Source organism: Stegostoma tigrinum, chromosome 19 (genome assembly GCF_030684315.1).
Source record: "Stegostoma tigrinum isolate sSteTig4 chromosome 19, sSteTig4.hap1, whole genome shotgun sequence".
In the NCBI taxonomy this organism is placed as follows: Eukaryota; Metazoa; Chordata; class Chondrichthyes; order Orectolobiformes; family Stegostomatidae; genus Stegostoma; species Stegostoma tigrinum.
The window spans coordinates 31,784,202-31,810,104 of record NC_081372.1 but is presented as its reverse complement, the minus strand read 5'-3'; the positions used below and the strand labels follow the sequence as shown (position 1 = coordinate 31,810,104).

At 39.8% G+C, this 25,903-nt stretch overlaps 1 protein-coding gene across 1 annotated transcript in view; it reads right to left on the bottom strand.

Moving 5' to 3' along the window:
• Positions 1-25,903, bottom strand: part of LOC125461646 (collagen alpha-1(XIV) chain-like) — a 143,349-nt gene that overhangs the window by 62,694 nt on the left and 54,752 nt on the right. Inside the window, exons 15-23 of the mRNA XM_048550601.2 lie at positions 25,692-25,831; positions 23,539-23,668; positions 23,291-23,430; positions 20,162-20,294; positions 18,090-18,232; positions 10,243-10,369; positions 7,846-7,968; positions 5,800-5,943; positions 3,098-3,214 (exon numbers count right to left, since the gene is read on the bottom strand). Coding sequence (XP_048406558.2) covers positions 3,098-3,214; positions 5,800-5,943; positions 7,846-7,968; positions 10,243-10,369; positions 18,090-18,232; positions 20,162-20,294; positions 23,291-23,430; positions 23,539-23,668; positions 25,692-25,831 — 1,197 coding nt within the window. The remainder of the gene's footprint in view (positions 1-3,097; positions 3,215-5,799; positions 5,944-7,845; positions 7,969-10,242; positions 10,370-18,089; positions 18,233-20,161; positions 20,295-23,290; positions 23,431-23,538; positions 23,669-25,691; positions 25,832-25,903) is intronic.

The following is a 25,903-nucleotide window of genomic DNA, read 5'->3' as shown; positions in this document are numbered from 1 at the left end:
TTTCGTATTGTGAAACCTTTTGTTACATCATTACCCCGCTGCTCAGTTTTATCCATGGTGATATGCAGAGGTGACACCAGTTTTTGTATCTAAATTACAGTCTTATTACAGGACTTTTAAAATCTGTTCACTCTAGTGTTGCCAGCTGTTCCTTGCAGTTTTGCTTTTGTTGCTGTGTGTATGTAAAGCTAGCATTGACTAATCACAAATACATAACAGCGACACAATCAAATACCAAGTGACTGAATGTGACACACCCTCTCACACTCCTATTTTGTCCATCATTCCCCTCTCCAATTGCTCAAAACCCCTATTTCATTTCTATCAATGCTCAGTTCTGTTGCAGGGTTTTTGACGAGAAACACTAATTCGCATTCTCTCCATGGGTATGGCAGACCTTATGGGTATTTCCAGCCTTCTGTATTTCTAATTCTGATAAATGAAAGTGTACTCTGCATTAATTCCTTAGAATCTCCACAGTGTGGAAACAGGCCATTCAGCCCAACAAGTCCACACTAATCCTCTGAAGAGCATCCTACACAGTCCCATCCCCTTACTCTATCCCTGTAACCCCGCATTTCCCATGGCTAATACACCTAATCTACACAGCCCTGAACACTATGGACAATTTAGCATGGCCAATCCACCTAATTTGCACATCTTTGGACCATGGGAGGAAACCAGATCACTCAGTAGAAGCCCACACAGACATGGAGATAACAAGCAACCTCCACAGACAGACAGTCACCTGAGGGTGATATAGAACTCAAGACCCTGGTGCTGTGAGGCAGCTGTGCTAACCACTGAGCCACCGTGCTGTCTTCTCAGACTAAATTATTGTGTAACTGGAAAGTAGAGTGACTGTATTGTCAGAATTTCCCTCAAAGCACCATTCTTTTGGCTTGAGAGTTCAGTTACCATGTATTTTTAACAGATATGAGCATTGAGACAATGGCTCCAGGATTGAAGGGCAGTGAGGAAGTGACAGGAATAAGAAGCTGCAGACAGCAAGCCTGAAAGTAGGTGGGGCAAGGTCGCAAGGGCGTGTTCTTATGAACAGCAGCAAGAAGGATGGGAATAAGAAGCTGTGGAGACAAAACCACAACCTAGAATCTGATGACGTTGGCAGAAGAATTCTTTTGAGGTGCCAGGGAAAGCACTCCCCCTCCGCCTGGCCCACAAGAATTCAGCGAAAAAGAAGAGAATGAATGGATGTGGAAACTCCTCCCTTTCTTGAACTGCCAGCTTTCCTGAGCCCTGGAATGCAGCTATTAAATTCAGATGTCTCAGAAAGGTGGATGGCAGATCAATGTCCTGAAAAGTTAAATCCATTTCTCCCTCTACAGATGTTTGCCAAACTTGCTGAAAATATGCAGCATATTTTTTTTAACCCATTGAAATTCTGGACTAATTGCAATGTGTTGTACTGATTGGACTGGGAAGCAGCAGCAAATCAGAGGCATGGGTGATGGTCTTTACAGAATCCATAAAGAATCCCCACCAGATGCTTCTTTGATTGGTCCACTGACAGCAAGCTTACATTCAAAGATATGAATTAGGAGCTGGCGTTGGCCATTCAGCCCCTCAAACCTGTTCCACTATTCATGACTGATCTGATTGCAATTTTAAATCCACTTTTCCGCCTACTCTGTTAATCATTCAAACCTTTGCTTTAAGAAGAATCTACCTCTGCCTTGAAAATAGTTAAGGGCTTGCTTCAACACCTTTTCAGGAAGAAAATTCCAAAGACTCATGACCTTCTGAGAAGAAAAGAATGCCCAATCTCTGTTTTAAATGGGCAACTCATTCCAGACATTTCAATAAGAGGAAACATCCCTTCCATATCTACCCTATCAAGACCTCTCGAGATTTTATATATTTCAGTTAATTTGCCTTTTACTCTTTAGCAGGTACAAGGTTACCCTGCTTATCCTTTCTTCATAACACAACCCACATATTCCACCTGTTAGTTTAGCAAACCTTCTCTGAAATGTCTCCAACACATTTACATCCTTTCTTCGATAAAGGTAACCAGATTTTGGGCTCTGCTTTATGCCTGGCAATAGTAAAATTAAAATGATGAACAGTAATCGATTACAAAAACATTCACTATTGCTAAAACTAAATTCTACCAAAGTGGAATCCGGAAGAAAATGTTCATTTCCTTTCTTTTCAAGTTTGCTATGATTGGCGTCTCAGGTTCTTTACATCTACTAAGCAGCTGCCACTTCCACTGATATAAGTGGTTGCTTCTGTTATTTGAAAAGCCTCATTCCAGCAATATGGTACAGGCCAACTGGCAAGTAAAAGAGGCAGTGAGTGACAGTGAAGGAAGAGAAGAAGGTTTCAATCTAGTGGCAGTGCCTGCAGTGTTGTTGAGCAACAATTGGTGAGACCACATTTGGAGTATTCTGGAGAATTCTGGTTGCTCTGCTATTGGAAGGATTTTGTCAAATCGGAAAGGGTGCAGAGAAGATTTAGAAAGGATGTTACTGAAATTAGAGGATTTGTGTGATAAAGAGAGACTGGATAGGCTGGGACATTTTCCCTGGAGTGTAGGAGGCTGAGGGGTGACTTTATAGAGACTTATATGGAGATGGCAAATATACAGTCTTTTTCCTGGGGTGGGTTAATTCAGAACTAGAGGGCATAGGTTTAAGGTGACAGGGGAAAGATTTAAAAGGGACCTAAGAGGCAACCTTTTCACTCAGAGGATGATGCATGTCTGGAATGAGCTGCCAAAGGAACAGGTGGAGGTTTATTTAAAAGGTATCTGCATGGGTATATGAAAAGGAAGGGTTTAGAGGGATATGGGCCAAAGGCAGGCAAATGGGGCTAGTTTAGTTGGGGAAATGTGCTTGGCATGGACAAGTTGAACCCAAGTGTCTATTTCCGAGCTGTATGACTCTATGATTCCAGCAATTTGTGAACAAATGTAGCAAATGCACCCACTTTCAAGGATGTGTAATAGAGTTATAAGAAAAAACAAACATTCAAAAGGCAAAGGAAATTGCTTGGAAAGAAATCCAAACAGAAAAAAAAATTAAATACATGCTTCAGTTTGAATACATCAAATGAATTCTCTGAGCAAATGTACCTTCCATGGACTCCAAGACAATCCTGAATGTTGAGGATTGGGGGTGTCCTTCCCACTTGGCACACATGCTGGTCAACTGGACCTGATACGTGCTAAGATCAGTTACATTCAAGTACACTGCAAAATAAAACAACTGCTTTAGATAGTTAGAGATTAGCAAAATCTTACAATAGCCCTTAAAGAATGGACACTGCTGCTTCCAAGATAACAAAGTGTGGAGCTGAATAAACACAGCAGGCCAAGCAGCATCTCAGGAGCATAAAAGCTGATGTTTCGGGCCTAGATCCTTCTCCAATCCTTGATAGCAGTATTCTGATAAATGTATAAGAAATAGAATTAATTGAATTGTAATTGTTGTTGTATGTTAAGATTCCAACAATATTACCATATAAATTTACTATTTATTATACAATTTTACTTCAGCTCTTCCGTTGTCACGCCCCAAAATTCAGTTCAATTCACGATCCACTCTTGCTCTTGCTACTGACTCCACGGCTTCCCACTACAACATCCCTATTCTATATTAGGTGAGGGGGGGGAGGCGAAGGGGATGCGTGGTAGTGAGGTGATAGCAGCAGCAGACACTGCCTTCATCATCACACTGCTGAATTGTGGAGTGACTAACCTCTGGCCAGCAGCTCTTGGTGGCCAGGACTCCCATGTCACAGCTGCTAATACCTGTCAAAAGCGTGCACTGCTAGTATCTGCTTGGCTGCCTGACTGCCAGAAGATCCAGCAGCCTTTTGCATCTTGATGGAGAATGGGTTTCCCGCCTCACATCTCTCCTACTTTCAATCTTCACCAGCTCTGCCTCTCCTGAGCTTTCTCCTTAGCTTTAAGCCACAAAGAATTTAGTTCAATAACTAAGTGAGAGATTTGTGGCTGAAGTTATTGTAGCAACTGAATACTTTCAAATAAATCTCCATCAAGCTGGCAACCTCCAACACAGTATAATGAACACAAACCAAACTGTAAACAGATGAAACAAGAGGACAGGTTCCAGCTTAACATTGATGAAAGGGGCCTGGTCTCACAACAGTGTAATAGATGAGAAGGAATCATTCTGCAGGAGATAATCACAATCTATTCCACTGTGGAGTCAGTTTTGCCCTTGACACTTGATGACATTCCAATTTCTGGATGGAATTGCTTTTGCTTCAATTTCATTAGGACATTTGGAGGACAATTTTAACCTGAAATGGACGGCAGTTAAAAATCGCTGATAGGAGTTATTATTATGGTGTTCTTGTCCTTCTGCCAGGTTTACATTTTAACCTATTTTTCTGATCAAATAATGACATACACCCTGTAAATGGATGAAATCCTTCTTTAGAACTCAGCTGCTAATTTAACCAAAAGCTTGTAGGAGAATTAGACTAACATAGTGGGAAGATGAGTCAATACGAGAAGAAACTTAAAGATTGAGATTTCATATATTTTTGATTTCTTTGAGGATTAGGAATGGATTTGCTTAGACAGCCCTCACAAAAAATGCTTAACATACCCCCTTCCCTGAATGTATCGACCTCTTGGATTTGTTTCAGTCATGTCATGTTAGTTTTGATCCCAGGGCTGAGTTTAAAATCTGCTTACACAATCCCATAGTCAGGATAACTTATTGACTGCCTCAACTTTCTCCCACACAACTGTCATTCAAATTAATATCAAGGATTTAGATTTCTGTCTTGCTCACTCACACACAGTCAAAATAAAAAAAAACCTCGAGTTTTAAAATTCGTCCTTATGTTCTTTGAAACTACTTGAAGAAAGGATATTGGGTGGCAATGTTTTGTAGCTAAGGAAACTTGCTCCATCACACAACTGACAGAATAGGACTGGTGGGCAATTTGTTATAGTAATTACTTATAACACCCATGTTCAGATTACACAGAGTACATTCAGCTGATGAAAGCTAAAATCACAGCATTTTCCTTAGAATTTCTTTTACGTTAATAAAGTCACCAAGGTATCGGGAGAAGTCCTCATTCTTCAAATAGTTTAGTAGGATCTTTAACTTTCATCTAATAGGCAGAGGTTTTAGTTTAACAACTCAGCTTTGAAAATATAATACTCCTTTAGTATCTGCTGATCCAATATTTTTGCAGGAAGTGCCAATTTTGTTTGAAACCAATGTTTTAGTTGTCTGACCTTTTAGGTGATTGTTAAAAATCCCATGGCTGAACAACTGATGTGTTATACCTGGTGTTCTAGCCAATATTCATCCTTAAATCCAACATGAAACATCCATGAAAATTGTCTCATCAATATTACATTTCAGTTTGTGAACTATGCTGCATGCAAATCACTTTTATAATATTGGAAACATGGAAACCAATCATACTCCACTAGCTGTGAAATGTTTGAACTGTCAAATGATCATGGCAAGCATGATACAAATGCGAGATAACAAGGTGTAGAGTTGGGAGAACACAGCAGGCCAAGCAGCATCAGAGGAGCAGGAAAGCTGATGTTTCAGGCCTAGTTCCTTCTTCAGAAATGCACGTCTTCTTTTGATCTGCCAGCCTAGATTATGTGCTTAAGCATCGGAGCAATGATTGATCCCTCAACCTTCTAATTCAGGGTCAAGACTGTTATTAACTGAACTGATTTACAGCTAATAGAATTAAAACACCCAGATAATTATAAATATATAATTTCTTCCTGCCTGTCATCAGCCCTGTATGCAAGTGACAGGAACTTACATGTTGTAGCTTTTCCTTTAATAGCTGTGCTGTTGCCATTTGGATAGACTGCAAGTACTTCAACACTGTATTCTCGACCAGGCTGTAGATTCTTAATTACTGTTGAATCTGCATCCTCTCCTGTCATCACTTCCATGGTTTGATCTGTAAACAACAAAAAAACTATAATTCTCCTTATCTATAAGACATAGAACAAACTAACCCTAAAGAGGGAGTTAAAGAATGTGGCAGTTAAAACCACCAATATTAGAAACGATACCAAAGCTTAATTCTAAATGAGAAAAGGTTAGGTAACATAGATCTGACTGCAAGCACAATAATAATTAGCACTTAGAATAGCCTTGTGTTTTGAAGTTAAAATGCTCTGACAGTTCAAATGATTGATTTTCAAGCACATTCCTTTTTTAAAGGAAACAGGATCTTAATCATTTAAAATAATTCCATCTGTCAATGTAGTAACTTTTTTTTCCTCCTTTATTCATTAATGGGATGAGGGTGAAACTGATGAAGTGAAATCTATTGCCTATAGGAAAGTTAAGATTAGCTTCCTTCACAAAAGGACATTAAATGAACCAGATGGGTTTTTCCTGACCATCAGCAATGGACTCATGGGCATCATTAGATTCTTAATTCCAGATTTTTTAATTGAATTCAAATTCCACCATCTGCCACAGCAGGATTTGAACCAAGGTCCCCAGAAAATTATCTGGAGCTCTAGATTAACAGTCCAGCAATATTACCACTAGGCCATCACTTCCCCTGAAATAAATTGTCAGGGAAATGACTATTCTTAGTGACTATTGTAGCTCCAGTCAAAAGAATTTGGATTTTCTCAAGTACAGAGCTCACTAATAGGCTAATTCACCTGATTAAAAATTTAATTAAAGTGGCAAAAAGATAACCCTTATCCCATTGGAGCTAGGATAAGGTACGTTTCAGTTATGTGGAGCCTTGGTTAGACTACATCTGGAGCACTGCATTCATTTTTCTGCAACACATGTCTGGAAGGGCATACCAGTCATCAGTAGTTTAGGTAGTTTATATTCCAGATTCACCAGAATGAAACCACAGTTAAACTGAGGACAAATTGTATAAACTTGACTTTTGTTCTTTCGATGAGTCATTTAATGGACCGTCTGTTGGGAGAATGCAAAACAAGGTTACACAGTAACAAAATTAAAGCTAGTTTTTCTTTTAAATTCATTCACTGGATCTGTGCAACACCAGCTAGGCCAGCATTTATTGCCCAGAGATCAAATAAGAATCAACCACATTGCTGTGAGTCTGGAGTCACATATAAGCCGCACCAAGTAAAGGTGGTAGTTTCCAACTTCGAATGACATAAGTGAACAAGATGGGCTTTTCCTACAATGACCAATGGTTTCATTAGATTCTTAATTCTGGACTTTAAAAATCTGAATTCAAATGCCACCACCTGCAATGGTAGGATTCAAACTCAGGTCCCAAAATATTTTCTGGACTTCTGGATTAATAGACTTGTGATAATACTACTCGGGCATCACCTCCCTCTAAGGCTATCATTCAGAAACACATCAAAAAGCAGGTGTAATAGAAACCTATATGGTGAGTCACTTTAATTTTCCAAGAATTGGATCCTCAGATGACCTTTTCAGCAAAAGCCTCAATGATGACTCATTCTGAGGAAGAGTCCCATTTAATTTGAAACATTAACTTTTTCTTTCTGTCAGGCCTGTTGAATTTTTCCAGCACTTGTTTTATTTCAGATTTCCAGTATCCACAGTTCTTTGCTTTAATTATTTAAAGGTTTGAAGGGTTATGCATCACATGGCAGGTTTACGAAGTTGAGGTACAGATTCTACTTTGTAAAATTTTCATCCACTTACTTTCTGTCAAACCCTTTATGAATAAAAGATCGCAAAAAGTGAAACTATTCTAAACAAGATATTTACATGGCTTTTATTAACAATTTCAGGTAAGCATCGCGTGTGAATTGAATTTATATTCAAGGAGAAATTCTAACTCCTGAGGAAACCCTACCACATATCAAGGTGAATCTTCGCTTACCAGAAGCTGTCCGGTAAATCACAGCGTATCCCAGTGGTTGTGTCTTAGCTTTATCCCAAATGACTCGGAAATGATTGTAGCAAACTTCTGAGATACGCAGGTTAGTTGGTGGATTAAATGGCACTGCAGGGATAGAAGTTAATATGCCACCAAATTGTATACATCATTGCTAATGAAATTAAAATTTAACATGATAACCATACACTTTAAAGGAAAGCTTTTGCATTTAATATCACAAGGTTTTAACTGGTAATTTTATAACTAAACAACTCTTTCCAGATCCCAACCTTCTCTCCCAGCAAAATATTTTTCATATCTGAAAATTTAACATTTGTCTTCGTGGCACTTTCTGTCTTCCTGAAGATGAGTGGCTTTAACATGAACACTACATTTTTGGATCCTTCGTATTAATAAACATTTGCACAGAATGCTTTTAGAGATCTTTAACATTTAAACAAATGGCATTATTTCCTGGAAGGGATTTGCTGGTTTCTCTTGCTCTGAAGTCAGTCCAAACTCAAGTCTGGAATTTGACTGTGGGACACCAGTAAATGCACCACAAATATACTTCTCTGCTATTCTCCCTCTAGTTCTGGTTAAAAACAAATGACCACCCTCCAGGCTGCACAAAAGACAATCTCATCTTGGTTACCCAAAAAAAGTTTTCAAAAGCAGAGTTTTCAGTACACATTGAAAGCTTTAAAGGCTCTGTAATGCCAACTTTCAGCTTTTAGTCTGCTCATTTCTGTAATTACTCAACCATCTAATCTGGATTATGCTCTCTCCTTATCTCTTTGCTCTATGTAGCAATGAATAATATGCTTACACAGACCGCTATTGTTACAGCATGGAAGAAATCAAGCATTGCTCAGTGACAAAAACAGAAATTGCTGGAGAAACTCAGCAGCACTGGGCTCGAATCATTAATTCGGTTTTCTCTCCTCAGATGCCGATAGACTTGTTGGGTTTCTCTAATTAATGCTGTTTTTGTTTCACATTTTCAGCATTCACAGTTCTTGGTTTTATTTAAGTATAGCCACAGCTCTTATTTCAAGACATATTTTAAATTACCATGGTATTAAATCCTTTGCCCCTTCACAATAATCATCTATTAAAAGTAGACACATGAATATTTTTGAAGGGATTTAAGTCAACTCTGTCAGGTGTTCCTATGTTAGTATTCCACAGTGTCACCAATTATCCTTATTGTATCAAACGTAGGAACTTACCCGGTTTACTATTTTGGTTTCTGCTTTATGTCAAATAACAAATAGCATCTAGATGAAGTATAAAAGTGTGAGCAGACCATTAAATAAGCTTATACTAAAATCAGCACAGAAATATGTGCACATTTTATGAGAACGTGATTGTTTCAGAATCAGCGAAAGTGTTCTGAAAAGAACAGCGACTAGGATTTAACAAAACACAATGAAAAGTAGAAACTGTATCATTGTGAAGTATTTCCATGGTATTGGTTCTTAAACCCCTTGGCTTGTTCACCAATGTACACAGCACAATGCACAATTTACCATATGCTTGCTCATTGTGAAACACTCAACATAATCTAATGTGCTATTCTGATTGCTATTTAATCAGCGGGAGATGCAGGGGTGGGGGGTAAGCACTCCACCACCCTGTCTCCAACTGGATATGTCCATGGCAGAGTGCTCAGTAGATGGCCTTCCCACCTTGTCACCAATTTAGACCCTTAAATGGACAATTAATGATTACTTAAGAGCCTCATCCTGACACTGCTGGTGTTAAATGGCAAGGTGTCTCATCATGCCAGGAACATGCTCAAACCCAGGGCTATGTGTGCATGTGTGTGTGTTTGCATGTGCATGTGTGTGCGCGCGTGCGTGCACACAGGGGGCAGGGAGGGGAAACACATGCTTGAGTTTGTGTTTCAGTGTGTGTGCACAAGTGGGTGAGGTGTCCTTTGTTCAAAGGCAATCAACACTATAGAGTTGGAGGCGGCGCTGCGGAGAGGTCCTTCTTGCAGAGGCACTCTCCCCTATCCCTTACCCCACAATCCAAACTCCTGTCACCACTCACCTCTGGCCTGAAATCCAGGGAAGATGCCAACCTCAGATCAGCCCATAATCCAGGGTGGATGCTAGCCTCCGATCGGAATTGTACCACAAGAAGGCTCTGCCACACTAGTGACATTGGAGCTCAATAGAGTTTAATAAAGGCTGTTTAATCTTTGAGAAGACACACTGCTTTCCTATTCAGTGCCTGAGTGGCACTTAGTTTAGCATGCCTTCCCTGAAAAAGGCAATGCAGGACTATCATCAGCTGGTAGGGTAGAACTACAACCCCTCTATTAATTACCATCCATTGTGTCCAAAATGGTGAGAAGCTGACAAATTACAAATTAACATCAACTATACTTACAGGTTTTGCCTTCTCCGGATATACTGGCCTCATCACCAGAAGTATAGGTAGCAGCGACTGTGACCTCATACACAGTGTCCGCATTGAGTGGCTGTATTATAATGCTGTTTGTCTTAACAGGAACTATCTGAAAAGTTACAAAAACTTACACTTAACCAACGGCTCAAGTTTTGATTATTTAGAAAAGTGGGTAAAATGAAATCAAATTCTCTCCCTTTGATTGGTGTATGTTAATCACTGTTGAAAACACTTAAGTCACTTGACATGAAATAAGATATTCCAATAATAATAGCTCATAAATGTATTCAGTATGAAAGTTTGAATTCAATTGTCAATTCAATTAAAAGGCCTCAAATGATAAAAATCCAATGGCTGGACTTTCTGATTCTATAACCACGTTGTTAAGCTCAAGTAAAATGTATTTTTAAATTTAGATTTAAATCTGTATTTAAAACTCATTCGATTAGATTTTAATTTCAGGCAAACTGGCCTGACTTTTAAGTGAGAACTAATAGTGTTGAACCTGAAAAACATTTACTTAATTTCGGTGCATAAAAAATATTTAATATATAAAACGTAGCTTTCTGACACATTTCCTAGCTTAACAGTAATCATTAAAAATTGTTTCCTTCTGGTTGCTTCTCAGGAGGTAGCCATAAAGATATCAATACCCATTAACCTTTAAAATGTCTTGAACCAATAATAATGAATCATTTAACTTTGGAATTAAGCAATTAGAGTTTCTAGACTTTACATACATATGAAGTCAAACACAAATTCAGCATTTCAGCAGTACAACATGGTTTGTGTTTGGTGGTAAACAATAAGTGTGTCACCGGACGTGTGCTCTGACTTTTTTCTTCACAGATGCTGCCAGACCTGCTGAGCTTTCCCAGCGATTTCTGTTTTTGAAGTGGCAAATTGGTTGGACTTGATACTCACCTGCCAGCAGGTTTGATGTCTAAGAGGGCATAGAAAATCTAGCAGTAGGTCCTAAGCCCATCATAGAGGCCTCGAAAGTGTTATTGTCCTCACCATGTACTTTCTCCACTCGCGGCCTCTCAAACCCTGACCTCCGCACCCCTTACTAGGGGCTGCCAACGTGGCATCTGGCAAGATTCCAGACCCTCCAACACATTTGTCTCCACAAACTCTGAGTGAATTGTAGGCAATGGAACTGCATTTGTTGGCACTGCAGCAGCTCTCTGGAGGTGGGACCCCCTGTTCCTGAGAGGGAAATCCCACTTCCAGTATTTTAAGGTCAATCATTAATTATATTAATAATCTTTGCTGCACCAAACCACACTCGAATAGCATAAAAGCTTGTAAAGCCAGATTGGTAATTGGTGAGTGACAAAATCAAGCTGAAAAGGATAAAAAGACAAATCTGATGTTAACAAGGCTGGCAACCATTGCAATGGACAGCAAGTCAAGGGTCCAAATCTTCAACTCTCTCAATTAAAGTTAGCCCAAGCGGCAACTTGGGGTTGAGCATTAAGCATTGAGTAGTATTCAAGATGATACTACATGGTGAAAATCAGATATTCCTTAACATACAATAATTAATTTGCATTGCTGGAACAATACAAAACACTGATGAGGCCACAGTAAGAGTTCTGTGTGCAGCTTTGGTCACTACATTACTGAAAGAATATACTTGCTCCAGTGGAAGTACAAAGAGGATTTACAAGAAATTTGCCAGCACCTGAGAATTTTGTTTAAAATAGAGGAGATTCTAGTCATTGTAATGAGGTCAGCCAGGTAGACCTCACAGCATATGGGTTCCCTGATTGGGGCCGCTATTCTGATCCAGTCAGGCAGGCCAGGCTGACAGATAAGAACAGGAGTGTCAGAGGTTCTGTTTGCTCTGAAAGCTGACTCTGAGGGAGCTGAATCTGTTACGAAGTTGTGTAGAGTAAGTGTAACTGTGTACACAGGATTTGCTCAGATGAGGAGAAATGCAACAGACACCTACAGATGCTGAAAGATGCCCTCATAAGAACGGGATACGATGCTCAACACATCATTCGCCAGTTCTGGCATGCCACAGTGAAAAACTGTAATAATCTCCTCAGAAGACAGACATTGGACGTGACTGATAGGGTACACTTCATTGTTCAGTACTTCCCTGGATTGGAGAAACTACACCATGTTCTTTGCAGCCTTCATGTCATCAATGATGACGAATATCTTGCCAGGGCCATCCCAAGCCCTTCCATTTTCACCTTCAAATAACTGCTAAACCTCAAACACACCATCATTCACAGCAAACTACCTACCTTTCAGGAGAACAACAACCGCAACACCACACAACCCTGCCACAGCAACCTATGCCAGATATGCCAGGTCATTGACATGGTCACTACCATCACACGTGGGAACACCACCCACCATGTACATGGTAGGTACTCATGTAACTCAGCCAATATTATCTATGTCATATGCTGCAGGAAAGAATGCCCCGAGGCATAGTATATTGGTGAGACCATGCAGACACTATAACAATGAATGAATGGACACCACGCAACAATCACCAGGCGGGAATGCTTCCTTCCAGTTGGGGAACATTTCAGTGGTCAAGGGCATTCAGTCTCTGATCTTTGGGTAAGCATCCTCCAAGGTGGCCTTTGAGATACACAACTATTTAGAATCACCAAGCAGAAACTGATAGCCAAGTTCCATACCTATGAAGATGGCCTCAACCACGATCTTAGGTTCACATTGTGCTATATGTGACCCCAACAAACTGTTGTGTTCGTAAAATACTCCTTAATGTCCTGTTTTGATACCATCACCTTGATAACTATTTCTAATTTCTCTACCTTAATTAGTTTGTACAGTTTTGAATTGCTTGTTACTTTGGTTACATCCTTGTCTGGCGACTCTTATACCTATCATGTTATTGTAGCCATTTGATTTATCTCTAGAACCATCAGTTTTTTTATTGTTTGTAATTATCTCTCTGCCTTAATTAATCAGATTGTAGGTCATCCTTTCACTTGCTATTCAGTTGTTGACACTTTACTCACACCATCTGACACTTTTGATCACCTGCAAAGACTTGTTATTTAGCCTGTCAACACTCCACTTGCACTATTTGTGCTACCTTTTGACAATCTTAATTACCTAGAATTATTTTGCAGGAATTTCTCCGCCTATAAATTCTGTGCCTTTGTGCTTCCCTCCACTTCATCTGATAAAGGAACAGCATTTTGAAAGCTTGTAAAAACAGGGGAGAGCAATAAGGAGCACTTAGAGAACTTGGGCATAGTCCTTAGAGGTTTCTCTCAGGCAGCTGAAGGGAAATGTGTATTCCAGGCACCCCAAGTGTCCAGGTTGGGCTATAGAGGTGACAATCCTGGGTTATACCGATTGAAAGATAAAGCAAAGGCAATCAAAGGTGCCCTAGTTTCCACATCTGTACCAGCACTTAGGTTAATTATTACAGGAAGTTCATACATAACCTGGCTTTCACCCAAGTGCCTTTGCATCAACTCTTAAAAAAAGGGTCAGCCTTGGGAATGGTTGCATAGCCAAGCCACAGCTTTCAGGGAAGTGAATAAATGGCTGTTATCCTCAAAGGTGTTGCAGCACTATAATCACAAGCAAGATCTGATATACGCAACGCCTCCCTGTACAGCATCGGAGTAGTTTTAGCTCATAGGTGGCCCAATGGAGAGAACCGCCTAATAGTATATGCATCCAGGACTTTGGCTAATAAAGAGCAGCAATTGTGATTAGAAGAAGGATTAGAGGTAACATGAGGAAAAGCTTTTCCACCCAGAGGGTGGAGACCAGAGTGCCTCATAAAATCTAGCCCATCTCTTTCAAAACAAAATATCACCTCACTTAGTGAGTAATCCATAGGAGATCTATGAGAATATCTTTTAAAATCAAATTGTTTGGTTATAAGTCGTGTCTTTTAATACTAGCCATCATGAACAGAAAACTGTAAGGTGATGGTCGACCAAGGAACAAATCAACTGAAACAGTTTATCATTCTTCTCACATGCATATACGTATCAGAACATACTACTGTCAGGATCATAAAGTCACACAGTGCAGAACCAGACCCTTCAGTCCAGCCAGTCCATGCCGAACACAGTCCCAAGGAAAACTAGTCCCCCTAGCCTGCTCCTGGCCCATATCCCTCCAAAGCTTTCTTATCCATGCATTTTCCAAATGTCTTTTAAAAATCTTCATCAGTAAAAGTCAATTGTCATGAAATCAAATCTGGTTCTCTTGAGTCCTGTAGAGAAGAAAGTCTGCTAACCTCACCTGATTTGGCCTATAAGTAACTCCAGACACACAGCAATGTGGTTGACTTGCAACTGTATTCTGAGAAATTATGGATAGACAATAAATGCTTGTTATACTCGCATCTCATGTAAAAATAAAAGAAAGAATAAGCAAAAATTGAGTTTTGTGGCATTGAACACAATGAAGGACTTTTGTCTTCTCCTTCAAGACATTAAACATTTTTCAGTTGGTTTGGAGAAAGAGAAAATTGTTTGGACAAACTCAGTCCATCTGATATTATTTTCTTTGAAAATAATGACAGGAAAATAAAACAGCTTCCATTGCAGACATTTAGTCTCCCACTCTAAATGCCTGACACATAGCTGTGTGCTTTTGCAAACTATTTATACATCTTTCTCTTGCTTTGCCCATACTCAACAAAATCTCATCTCTAAACATTTGCATGATAAAAGATGACGGCTTTCAGCAGCAGCTCATTTATCTCTACTTACCCTTGTCAATAACTGCAAAACCTCAGTGATGGCATTTTCATTTATGATGAATTATACTTTCTGCATGTGTGTCTACACCTTAGAAAATGAAACCTCACCTTGAGCAAAGGCAAGTGCCAGTTCAACAAAATGTGTTCCATGGTGAATGGCAATCACCTGATACACAGCAAATTAAACCCATTGTAAACCCAAATTGAACAAACTTGCCGGAAGTGCAGAGTTGGCTGAGACTCACTGTGCTGAAATTGCTTCATTCCTGCCCTCACAAGATAATCTCATCACCTATATGATCTGACAAGAGAGACCACTATGTGAGACAAAATTGGACAAACAAGTTTTACGCCAGATAAAACAACAATTAATATTCTTTTCTGAGGGTATGCCCTCTGTAGCCTTGTTGATTCTCTCTCTCTCTCTCTTTCTGCTTTCCTCTTTCCCAGCCTCTGCCGCTCAGGTCATAATCCCCAACATGATAAGAGCTACAATCTGAGAATCCCAGGTTAACTCCTGTTGATGTTGTAATCATGCATTCTCAATAATGTCTAGATCCACTACTCACTCTTCTTACACCCCCAGGGATACCCATCCAGTGCCCAAAGGAGTACAGATAAGTCTCTCCTCAATCTGAATATACCTGATGGTACCTGTGTGCTTACAGCTGTGCCCGTCGCAGCTATGCTCCTTTTCATGAATGCGTCTAATGTTGTTGTGCAGGCAGGACTGGCTCCTAATTGTGCTCCTGCTTCTATGTACCTGGTCTCTGACCCAGCATGCCAAAATCTCACACTGGCTCCCTACAGGCTGGCTATGAGCTTATTAACTGGATGAGTTAGCCTCATTGAAAAGTGTGTGAGTTTTCAAGATTTGTTTTCTTCTCACCCAAGCAAAGCAGTCAACAGCAGGAAGAGGCAAACCAGTGACAAAGCTACTTTTAAGCTTCGACTGGCCTTCAATCACTCACCCATCAGGGCAATTGCCACCTCCTGTGACAGTGGAATCAGAAAGACAGAAAAGGAGACAAAAACAGGACACAAATAGAAAAGTTCACAGACCTGATATATTAACACAGAAGCATATATATGTTTGAGGGAAAAAGTCTCAAAAACTACTAGGTGCAGAGAAGAATGGAAAAGGAGTGTGGAGCTGGAGGGACATGGCAGGCCAGGCATCTTCCAGCTCCACACTTATCTCTGACTCCAGCATCAGCAGTTCTTACAATTTTTAGATGAGATTAGGTTCCCTACAGTATGGGAACAGGCCCTTCAGCCCAACAAGCCCACACCACCCCCTGGATCATCCCACCCAGACCCATCCCCCTATAACCCACATACTCCTGCACACTATGGGCAATGCAGCATAGCCAATCCACCTAACCTGCACATCTTTGGACTGTGGGAGGAAACTGGAGCACCCGGAGGAAACCCACGCAGACGTGGGGAGAACGTGCAAACTCCGCACAGACAGCTGCCCGAGGCTGGAATCGAACCTGGGTCCCTGGCGCTGTGAGGCTGCAGTGCTAACCACTGAGCCACCATGCCACCCGTGCCATCTCAGAATGGAAAAGGAAATCACATTGTGACGGATGGGGATAAATAAAATTTATCATGATGAGGAAGGGAAGAAAATGAGAAATCCTATTAGAGATTGCAGGGAAAAAACAATTTGCGGCACAGTGGCTCAGTGGTTAGCATAGCTGCCTCACAGGGACCCGGGTTCAACCCCCAGCTTCGGGTGACCGTCTATGTGGAATTTGCACATTCTCCCAGTGTGTGCTGGATTCCTCCGGCTGCTCTGGTTTCCTCCCACAGTCCAAAGATGAGCAGGCTAGGTGGATTGGCATGATAAATTGCCCACAGAGTCCAGGGAAATGTAGGTTAGGCAGATTAGTTGTGCAGGTTGCAGAGATGGGGTAGGGGGTGGAGTCTGGGTGGAATGCTCTCTGGAGAGTGATGTGGACTTTTTGAACCAAACGGCCTGATTCCAAATCTTAGGGATTCTGTCTAACAATTCCTTTAGGAGTGACAATAGTAAGGGAAACAAATTTTGCAGGAAAGAGTAAATGACTCTCGAAAAGTAAGACAGAAGATAACTGATGAGAGAGAAATAGAGATATCGAAACAGATAAACAAAGAAAGGTGTAAAAGATAGGAGATAATGGGAACTGCAGATGCTGGAGAATCCAAGATACAAAGCGTGGAGCTGGATGAACACAGCAGGCCAAGCAGCATCTCAGGAGCACAAAAGCTGACGTTTCGGGCCTAGACCCCTCATCAGAGAGGGGGATGGGGAGAGGGTTCTGAAATAAATATGGAGAGAGGGGGAGGCGGACTGAAGATGGCTAGAGGAGAAGATAGGCGGAGAGGAGAGTATGGGGGTGGGGGGGGGGGGGGGGAGGTAGGGAGGGGATAGGTCAGTCCAGGGAGGACGGACAGGTCAAGGAGGCGGGATGAGATTGGTAGGTGGGAAATGAAGGTGCGGCTTGAGGTGGGAGGAGGGGATGGGTGAGAGGAAGAACAGGTTAGGGAGGCAGGGACAAGCTGGGCTGGTTTTGAGATGCAGTGGGGGGAGGGGACGAGCTGGGCTGGTTTTGGGATGCAGTGGGGGAAGGGGAGATTTTGAAACTTGTGAAGTCTACATTGATACCTTGTATTTTGATTATCTTGTAAAAGATAGGAGTTATGCTGTCAACTACAGGCTGTAATAAAGAAAGTAATAGACATTTGCTTAGGGTTTAGAGGGTCCATGTTACAGAAAGGTTTAACTCCTGATGAATTACTTCGGACAAAATGGCAATTCATTAATATTCAAAGAAATCAAATTACATAATGGGAAATGCATCTAAAAATGTTAGCCAGTCCCTTAAGAGGTTCACTTTCATTATAATGTCAAGAAGAGGCATGGATAGCAATAATTACTTTATTAATAGATAAATACTATGGGTATCCCGTCTTATCATTTTCTTAGTTTCAATTTAATTTTTTTTATTCTCAGCAAAACAAATTTTGAAAGAATTTCAAATAATAAGGCAATAATGCTCGAAGGCAATTTCTAGATCATAGAAATTGCATCATGATGTAAAAAGTAAACATAACTCACTGTCTCTGCAGCATGACCACCTCTGACATTCATATACAATATCCTGTAATGCTGAACATTTGCACTTGGATGATCCCAGCTGATTTGGAGGCTAGTTGGTGTCTTTGCTTCTATGTGAAGGTTTGATGGTGGATCTCTGGAAACTAAAATGACAAACAGCAACACAAATACAATTCAAAAACTGAAGTCAAAATATGCATTATTATAAAATATCTTGTGCTCATTTTTTCCTGAAATTTCATGGAGCTGGTTTCACAAATGCAAGTGTTGTCAATGAGGGTGGTGGGCTAGGAAATTCGGCATGCCCATGAGAACATTCACCAACTTTTACAGTTGCGCCACAGAAAGCATTTTGTCTGGGTGCATCCGGTATGGCATCTGCCCAGGACTGTAAGAAACTACCGAAGTTGTAAACAGTCCAGGCCATCACACAAGCTAACCTCCCATCCATGAGCTCTATTTACACTTCTTGTTGCCGTGGAAAGGCAGCCAACATCATGAAAGACCTCTTCAACCAGGGTTATATTCACTTCCAACCCCTTACTTCAGGCAGAGGATACAGAAGCTTAAACAGGTTCAAGAACAGCTTCTTCCCTGCTGTTATTAAACTGCTGAATGGACCTCTCCAATTTTGTACACCTCCTGTACAACTGTAACCTTGTCTAATCACTCTTTGATCTGTGTGTCCTTGTATGTATGCCTGGACTGCATGAAAAACAAAACTTCTCACTATACTTAGGTACATGTGACAACAATAAATCAAATCAAATCATTCCCAGCAACAATGAGTACTGTATTCCATTCTTACTTAAATTTCACATTTGTAATTTTTCTATGTCTCATAGATATGGTTTATGATGAAGTTAACAGCACACTTAAGTCAATGATCATAATTCAAGCACACCTTCAACGCTTGTTATGAGATCGGCTCTCATGGTTACTAACTTGTGCTTATGCTTATTCGGTCATCTGTGGACAATAACACAAACTGCAAACTAATTTTGCAACAGAAAAAAAAATCTATAATCAACTGTTTTCTGCATTATTTTCTATCCACTGTAAAGTATCATCTTTAAGTTAGTTTCCTTACAGAAAATCAAATCAATGCAAATCATTAGCAGTGTTTGGGCATGTTAGTTGGGATATCTGTAAACAATGTGGCCAGAACTTTTCCAGAGGGCTCAAGATCCCAATGGAGAGATGAACTGCAGAGTAGCCATAGCCAGGTGCGTGCATAATGTGCCCAGGATTGGCCAAAGAAGAAGTCATGTCCAGAAGACCAGAACACTTAGGCTCAGTGGCCAGTTTCCAGCATTGGGAGTTCAGTCTGGGCCTCCACTGGGTTATGGTCATTGGCTGCCTTTAAACAGTATCAGCATGCTATGGAGATGAGGCAGGGAGGTGGGAGTCATTGAAGCTGCAATCAATACCCATGCAAGGGCAGACCTGCTATTTTTAAAATAGATCTCCTTTAACTTACCACCAACAAATAAATTCAAACTCTCAAATGTGTTGCAGTTAGACCTCTCACTACACAACCACTATGATCCATCCTTTGATTTATGGGACACCCCGGGTCCTGTACATCTTAGGGAAAATCTCTTTTTGCCACAAGAATTGACGATATAGATCTATATTTTGCTCTTTATTGGAATAGTCTGCCCTTGCGAAAATGCTGGAGATGGATAAACATCGGGGAACTGACCTGACACGTACTTTTCCATGCTCATGCCTCCACTTGCAAAAGTGCCTCTGTGGGCCTGGGAAAAATCAGCTCAAAGAGCCAGATTTGATCTATATAGTGCCTCTCCCTACCTTCGGCTCTCAAAAGCTTTTCATAGCCAATTACTTTTGCATTATCATCATGTTGGACAAGTGAAGCAAATTATTGGTGAAATATGTTTGCGTAAAATGTTGCCTGCATTATGGAAACAGCAACACATTCTCCTGTACAGTAATGAGATTCAAAGGCAATAATTTAGTGCTGGCAGCAGTAGTTATTTCAATCCAAGCAAATATGTGAATGTTTGTGTCCGGTTGTGAATGCAATCACTTTAAAAGTAACCACCTACATGTGTTATAGCGGAGAACAATGGCATTGCTTTTCGCTGTGTCATTATATAGTGCAGACAGCGATACTTGATATTCGATATTCTTCTCTAGACCCTGTAACACGGCTGTGTCCATATTTCCTTTGACATCAAGCTGTAAGTAAAGTAACAAAGCAGGTAATCAAATCAGGCAATTAGCTGTATGAAAAAGAAAAGACAGATTAACATTTTCAGCAGGGCCCTATCTCAGAAGTTTTAATACAGATGCTGACAGTTCTGTTCTATATTTCTAATATTTTCACTTGTTTTAAACTTGGCACTTTTAGTATCTGCAATTTTTCATGTTTTGACCAAAGGCCCACGAGTTATTTTTGCTGTTAAGTAAACTTGCAATAATAAAATAAAGTTACTACTTTGTAAAACATACAAACATAAATTATTCTTGATTAGTGACAAAACAATAGCAATTAACTAAATTTTGAACAACAGTCCTGGATGGTGAAAAATATTTTAGGTATAATGTAACTGATATGGTATCAATAAATGCATAGACTTTGTTTTACGCGTATTGGCTAACTGACTGACTTTACAAGTGCTGAATGATTTTTTTCAGTGCCCTTAAATGAATCTTTTAATTTGTTTCTGGGAACCAGCTCTCAGCATTGAGTGAAATAAAATCACTTCCATCATAGCAAATTAAATTGCAGAAACAAAAGAAGAAAACTGAAAGAAGTGGAAGAATGAGAGCATTTTGAGAGCTAAACAAAGAAAACAGAAGAATTACTAAATGCCAAGGAAGTAAGTGCAATGTTTATAGGAACTTTGTCAATTTATTTCAAATTATGGTTCATACATTTTTATTTGAGTTTGGCATTTTCACCTTCACCTTAGTATGATATAGGTTATTAAAATGGGTAAATATTTCTCCATATATGATGGAGTATGAAGATGCTGTAGTGTTCTGGCCAACCACATTTGATTAAAGTGTTATCAGCTGGACAAGTTTGAGTCCTGAGTAAGCGTAAACCTGTCTACAGGATAGACAGTTTAACTCTGAACGAAGGAAGCAAAACATTTAGAAATGAATTAACAGGATTAATTGGGGAAAGCCAGCATAGATTTGTTCAAAGCCAATCATATTTAACCAAATCGATTGCATTTTATTGATGCATTAGCATTATGAAGTAATGCATTGATGTGGAATTATAGGCTTCCATGAGGCAATTCAGAGTCACACAACAGGTTTTGCAGCAAGGACAGAGCTTGTAGAAGAAAAGGATTAGTGATAGCAAGAATACTAGGGTAGTTGAATGACAAGGAAGAGTAGTGCTTGTTTGACAGACTGCTGAAAGGTATACAGTGAAGTTCTGTGGAGGCAATACTATAATCACAGCTTATCTTGATACAAATTAACAACTTAGACTTAAGTGAATATAATTTTAAAATGTGCAGATGGTTCAAAGCGGGCAGGCATGCGGCTGATCAAATTTAATGCATAAAACAAGTGATATATTTTGGTACTAATAAGGTAACAAGATGCTAAAATGAAATATTCAATACCGGGGGAAGGTGATGGCCTTAAAGCTAGACTGTTAATCCAGAGACCCAAATAATGTCCTGGGGACCCAGGACCGAATCACAACATGGCAGATGATGGCATGTGAACTCCATAAATATCTGGAATTCTGAGTCTAATGATGACCAAATGTCCACTGTCGACTGTTGGGAAAAACCCATCTGGTTCACTAATGTCCTTTAGGGAAGGAAACTGCTTTCCTTACCTGGTCTGGCCTACATGTGACTCCAGACCCACAGCAATGTGGTTGGCTCTGAACTGCCCTTTGGGCAATTAGGGACAGGCAACAAATGCTGCCTTGCCAGCGATGCCCTCATCCCATGAATGAATAAAGGGAAAAAAAACTACAATGGATCCAGCAGAGGGATCTGTGGGCAAATGTGTACAAATCACTGAAGAGAAAATTGCTAAAATGGCAGACACAGTGATGGAATTTATAGCTACAGGCATACAGCATGTTTGGCTAGCTCAATCAGTATTGCAAGAGATTCTTAATCTTAGGGTCATGAGATCGATCCCTGAGCTGGCCACTATTGTTAAGGGGCTCTTTTGGCATGGTGGTAGTAAACCTACCAATGGACAGGAGGTCTTGGTTCAGATTCCATTCACTGTCATGTCTGAACAGATTGATCAAAAATATATCTTTTTGAGAGTACAAACACAACGAAGTTATGATGAACAAACACTGGTTTGGCTTCCAGTGGAGTACTGTCCTCCATTCTTGTCAACACGCTTTAGGAAAAATATAAAAAGCTTTAGAGAGGTTGTGGACAATATTTGTGAAGATGGACAAGGGACCTCAGTTATGTGGAAAGATTGGAGAAACTGACCTTGTTCTCTTTACAGAAGATAAAGCTCAGAAGATACTTGATTAAAGTATTCAAAATCATTAAGTCTAGATACAGTAGCATGGAAGAAACTATTCCCATTGGCAGAAAGGCCAAAGAGCAGAGGTCACTTTCTAATGAGAAAAATAGAAGGTCAACAAAGAAAGGGAGAACTAGAAAATTATTATTGAAGAGAGCCACATGAACTTAACAGGCTCAATTGCCTCCTTATCGTAATCATTCTATGATGATATAAAATTAGAAACTTTTTGCAACAAATAAATATTGGCTTTCAACCTTTTGTCAGTAAGTGTTGGAGAGGTAAGTTGCTGGCTTGCAGGATATTCACCCAACCTAAAAGCAGATACTCTCATCTTGGGAGGAACATCAACAAAATGTGTAACCTCTTTACACTTATTATTCCACAGAGCAATTTCAAAGCCACAAACTGCTATGTTTTGAAGTACGAAGACTTCAGGATATCTAAATCATCTTTGCAGAATTCAACTGCAACCCAGCTGCTACTCATTGTGTGCATTACTAAGTCTGTCACCTAATGGTTTGCTCTTTTAGTCAGTCAATCACTTGCATCTCTAATGTTGCTGATCTATTCAATAACCAACAAAAATGAGGCCTAATAATTTATATTACTTAAACATATTCACAGTTGTGCAATATTAACATATATAACTTTGCATAATTACAGGCTACAATGACAAAGTATTTGACTGAACATATAACACAGACCTCTTTTAATTTCCCTCCACTAAGGGGAATCCATTTTATTTTATACAGAACAACATCATTGGCAGCGTGTTTCCACATAATTGTTAAATTGGTGCCTGAAAACTCAGTAACTTTCACATCTGATGGAGGTGGAACCTTGACTGAAATCAAAAACACTTCAATATTAATTTTATTCAAATAGAACAAGTTACTTTTAAGTCAAATAAACAAAAGGATAAACAATAAATGCCCAATATGAAAATACATACTTGTTTCTCCAGTAATGGTAACAGGCAAAGAGGTCCCAGTGTCATAAATAGAAAGTACAGTGATCACATATTTTGTCAATGAAGTCAGATTTTTCAGTAGTACATTTCCAACATTCCCAGCAACTTCAACCTGGAATGAAAAGCAGTCAAAATTGAATACTAAACTACAAAGGCTGCACATTAAAACTCACTGCACCTATCCAGTGAATGATTGAGGAAAATATTTCCTCCCAGTGGGAGAACTCTTCAAAAGTCTAGGACATTCAGCCTTGGATCTTCGGGTAAACATCCTCCAAGGCGGACTTTGGGATGCACAACAATGCAGAGTCTCTGAATAGAGGCTGATAGCCAAGTTCTGTCCCCATGAGGACAGCCTCAACCAGGACCTTGGTGTTCATGTCGTAATACAGATGACCCCACCACACTATACACTGTCTTATACACACATGCGCACGCACAAACGCGCATGTACACAAATTTATGGGTGAATTTGTATTTGCAGATACATTCTATTCTGTTCAAAAAAAGCACTCAATTTATAGACAGTCAATATGGCATTTTATAAATTCCTATTTTAGAAATGGAACCAATCTGACTCCAAGCCAAGATACAATCAGCTTCCAAACAAGACCTCACACCTAACGTCCGTTGTCTGATCTAAAATGACACCTCTTCTTTATACTGATAAAACATTTAGTTCACTCAGAGCAATGGCTTGAAAGAAATTCAGGGATTTACATATAATATTAATCAATTAAAATATTCTAACTGATTAAAGATTTAATAGTATTTTAGATTTGTTTAATACTTCCTCGTCAGTTGTGTGACCCTTTGATCTTTTACTTATAAAGTTCTGTGATCTATGTGTTTCTTTCTCACTTCACCTGACAAAGGGGCTATGCTCTGAAAGCTTGTGTGTTCAAATAAACCTGTTGGAGTATAACCTGGTGTCGTGTGATTTCAGACCTTGTCCACGCCAGTCCAACGCTGGCACCTCCACAAAATCGACCAGGAAGATTCCAGCTTCAATCTCTTATCTGCACTCAGTTAGAAAGGAGGGGAGAATAAGAATCATCCTACCAGGGATTTTGCTCATGACGACCATCCTACAAACCCTTGAAGGAAGTGTTTATGAGTGGGCATCATGTTCAGGTTTTCCTTAATGAAAATTGCTTATTATTAGGCTCACATGTGAATGAAGAGTTTGGGCAATATAAAGGAGGCTCACCCACTACCTGTGGGTCCAATGAGCATTACAGCATTAACATCTATTGTTGGAGTGGGTGGAACACAGATCATTGGCTAGAAAAAGAAAGTTTCCTGAAAAATATCCACTCATGACCAATTCTTCCTGACACTATTTTAATCCTTCTCTATTTATGCAATTGGGGATAGTATTAAGCAAAGAAAAAAGTCAGTATTGCACAACTGTGTAGAACCAGAAAGCATGCTTAGTTAAAAAGATCAGGGCTTCTTCAAGATAGTTCCCAACATTTGCAGAAGGTTTAAAAAAATACTTCTGCCAAGTAGGAGTCTCCACGATCAAGAAGTAACCTCAATGACTCATCATACAGAGCGTTTAAAGTATGTTTGATATTACATATTTAATGTTAGATATGTTTTGGAAGCAAATCATGCAAACTTGGATTTGTCATTTATCTTAATGTTTATGTTAGTTGGAACATCTGGGTCTCTGCTTATCAACTTATTTTCTATTCACTCACCATCATGAAATATATTTGCAAAAGTTTTTGCATTAATTCACTGTGGCCGGGGCAAACTCCTGGAACATTCTCCCAAACAGCATTGTAGGTACTCTTACACAAAATGAAGTGCAGTGATTCAAGAGGAAAACTCCACCAACTTTCAAAAAGCAATTAGGAATGAGAGACAAACACTGGCTGAGTCAATGATGGCCACATCAACTGAATGAATAACAGGAACTATAAAAAAAATCAGACAGGAATCCCAAGCGTTCCCACTTGCAATTTAAAGTGTTCTCCCATATTTGATCGGTGTTGTGGTATCCCAAATAATCATTATTTATGTGACTGACATGTAACTTAGACCTTAGTAATTTCCAAATCTTTGACATTTGCATATATTGTGCAGCACTAGCCGCATATGATTGAGTGATCTAACATGAATTTTACCTGTTTGGGATCATTCCCATTGGCTGTCATATAAATGACACGATGACATCTCACTTTCCTTGAAGCTGTCTCCCAGTTTACTCTAACACTACTGTGACGAAGTTCAGTGAGATGCAGCTTTTCTGGAGCTTCCAGTGAAACTACAAATGAACAAAACAACAACATTTTAAAAACCAACAAAAACAGAATAGGTGGTCCTCTGCAGCCTTTAC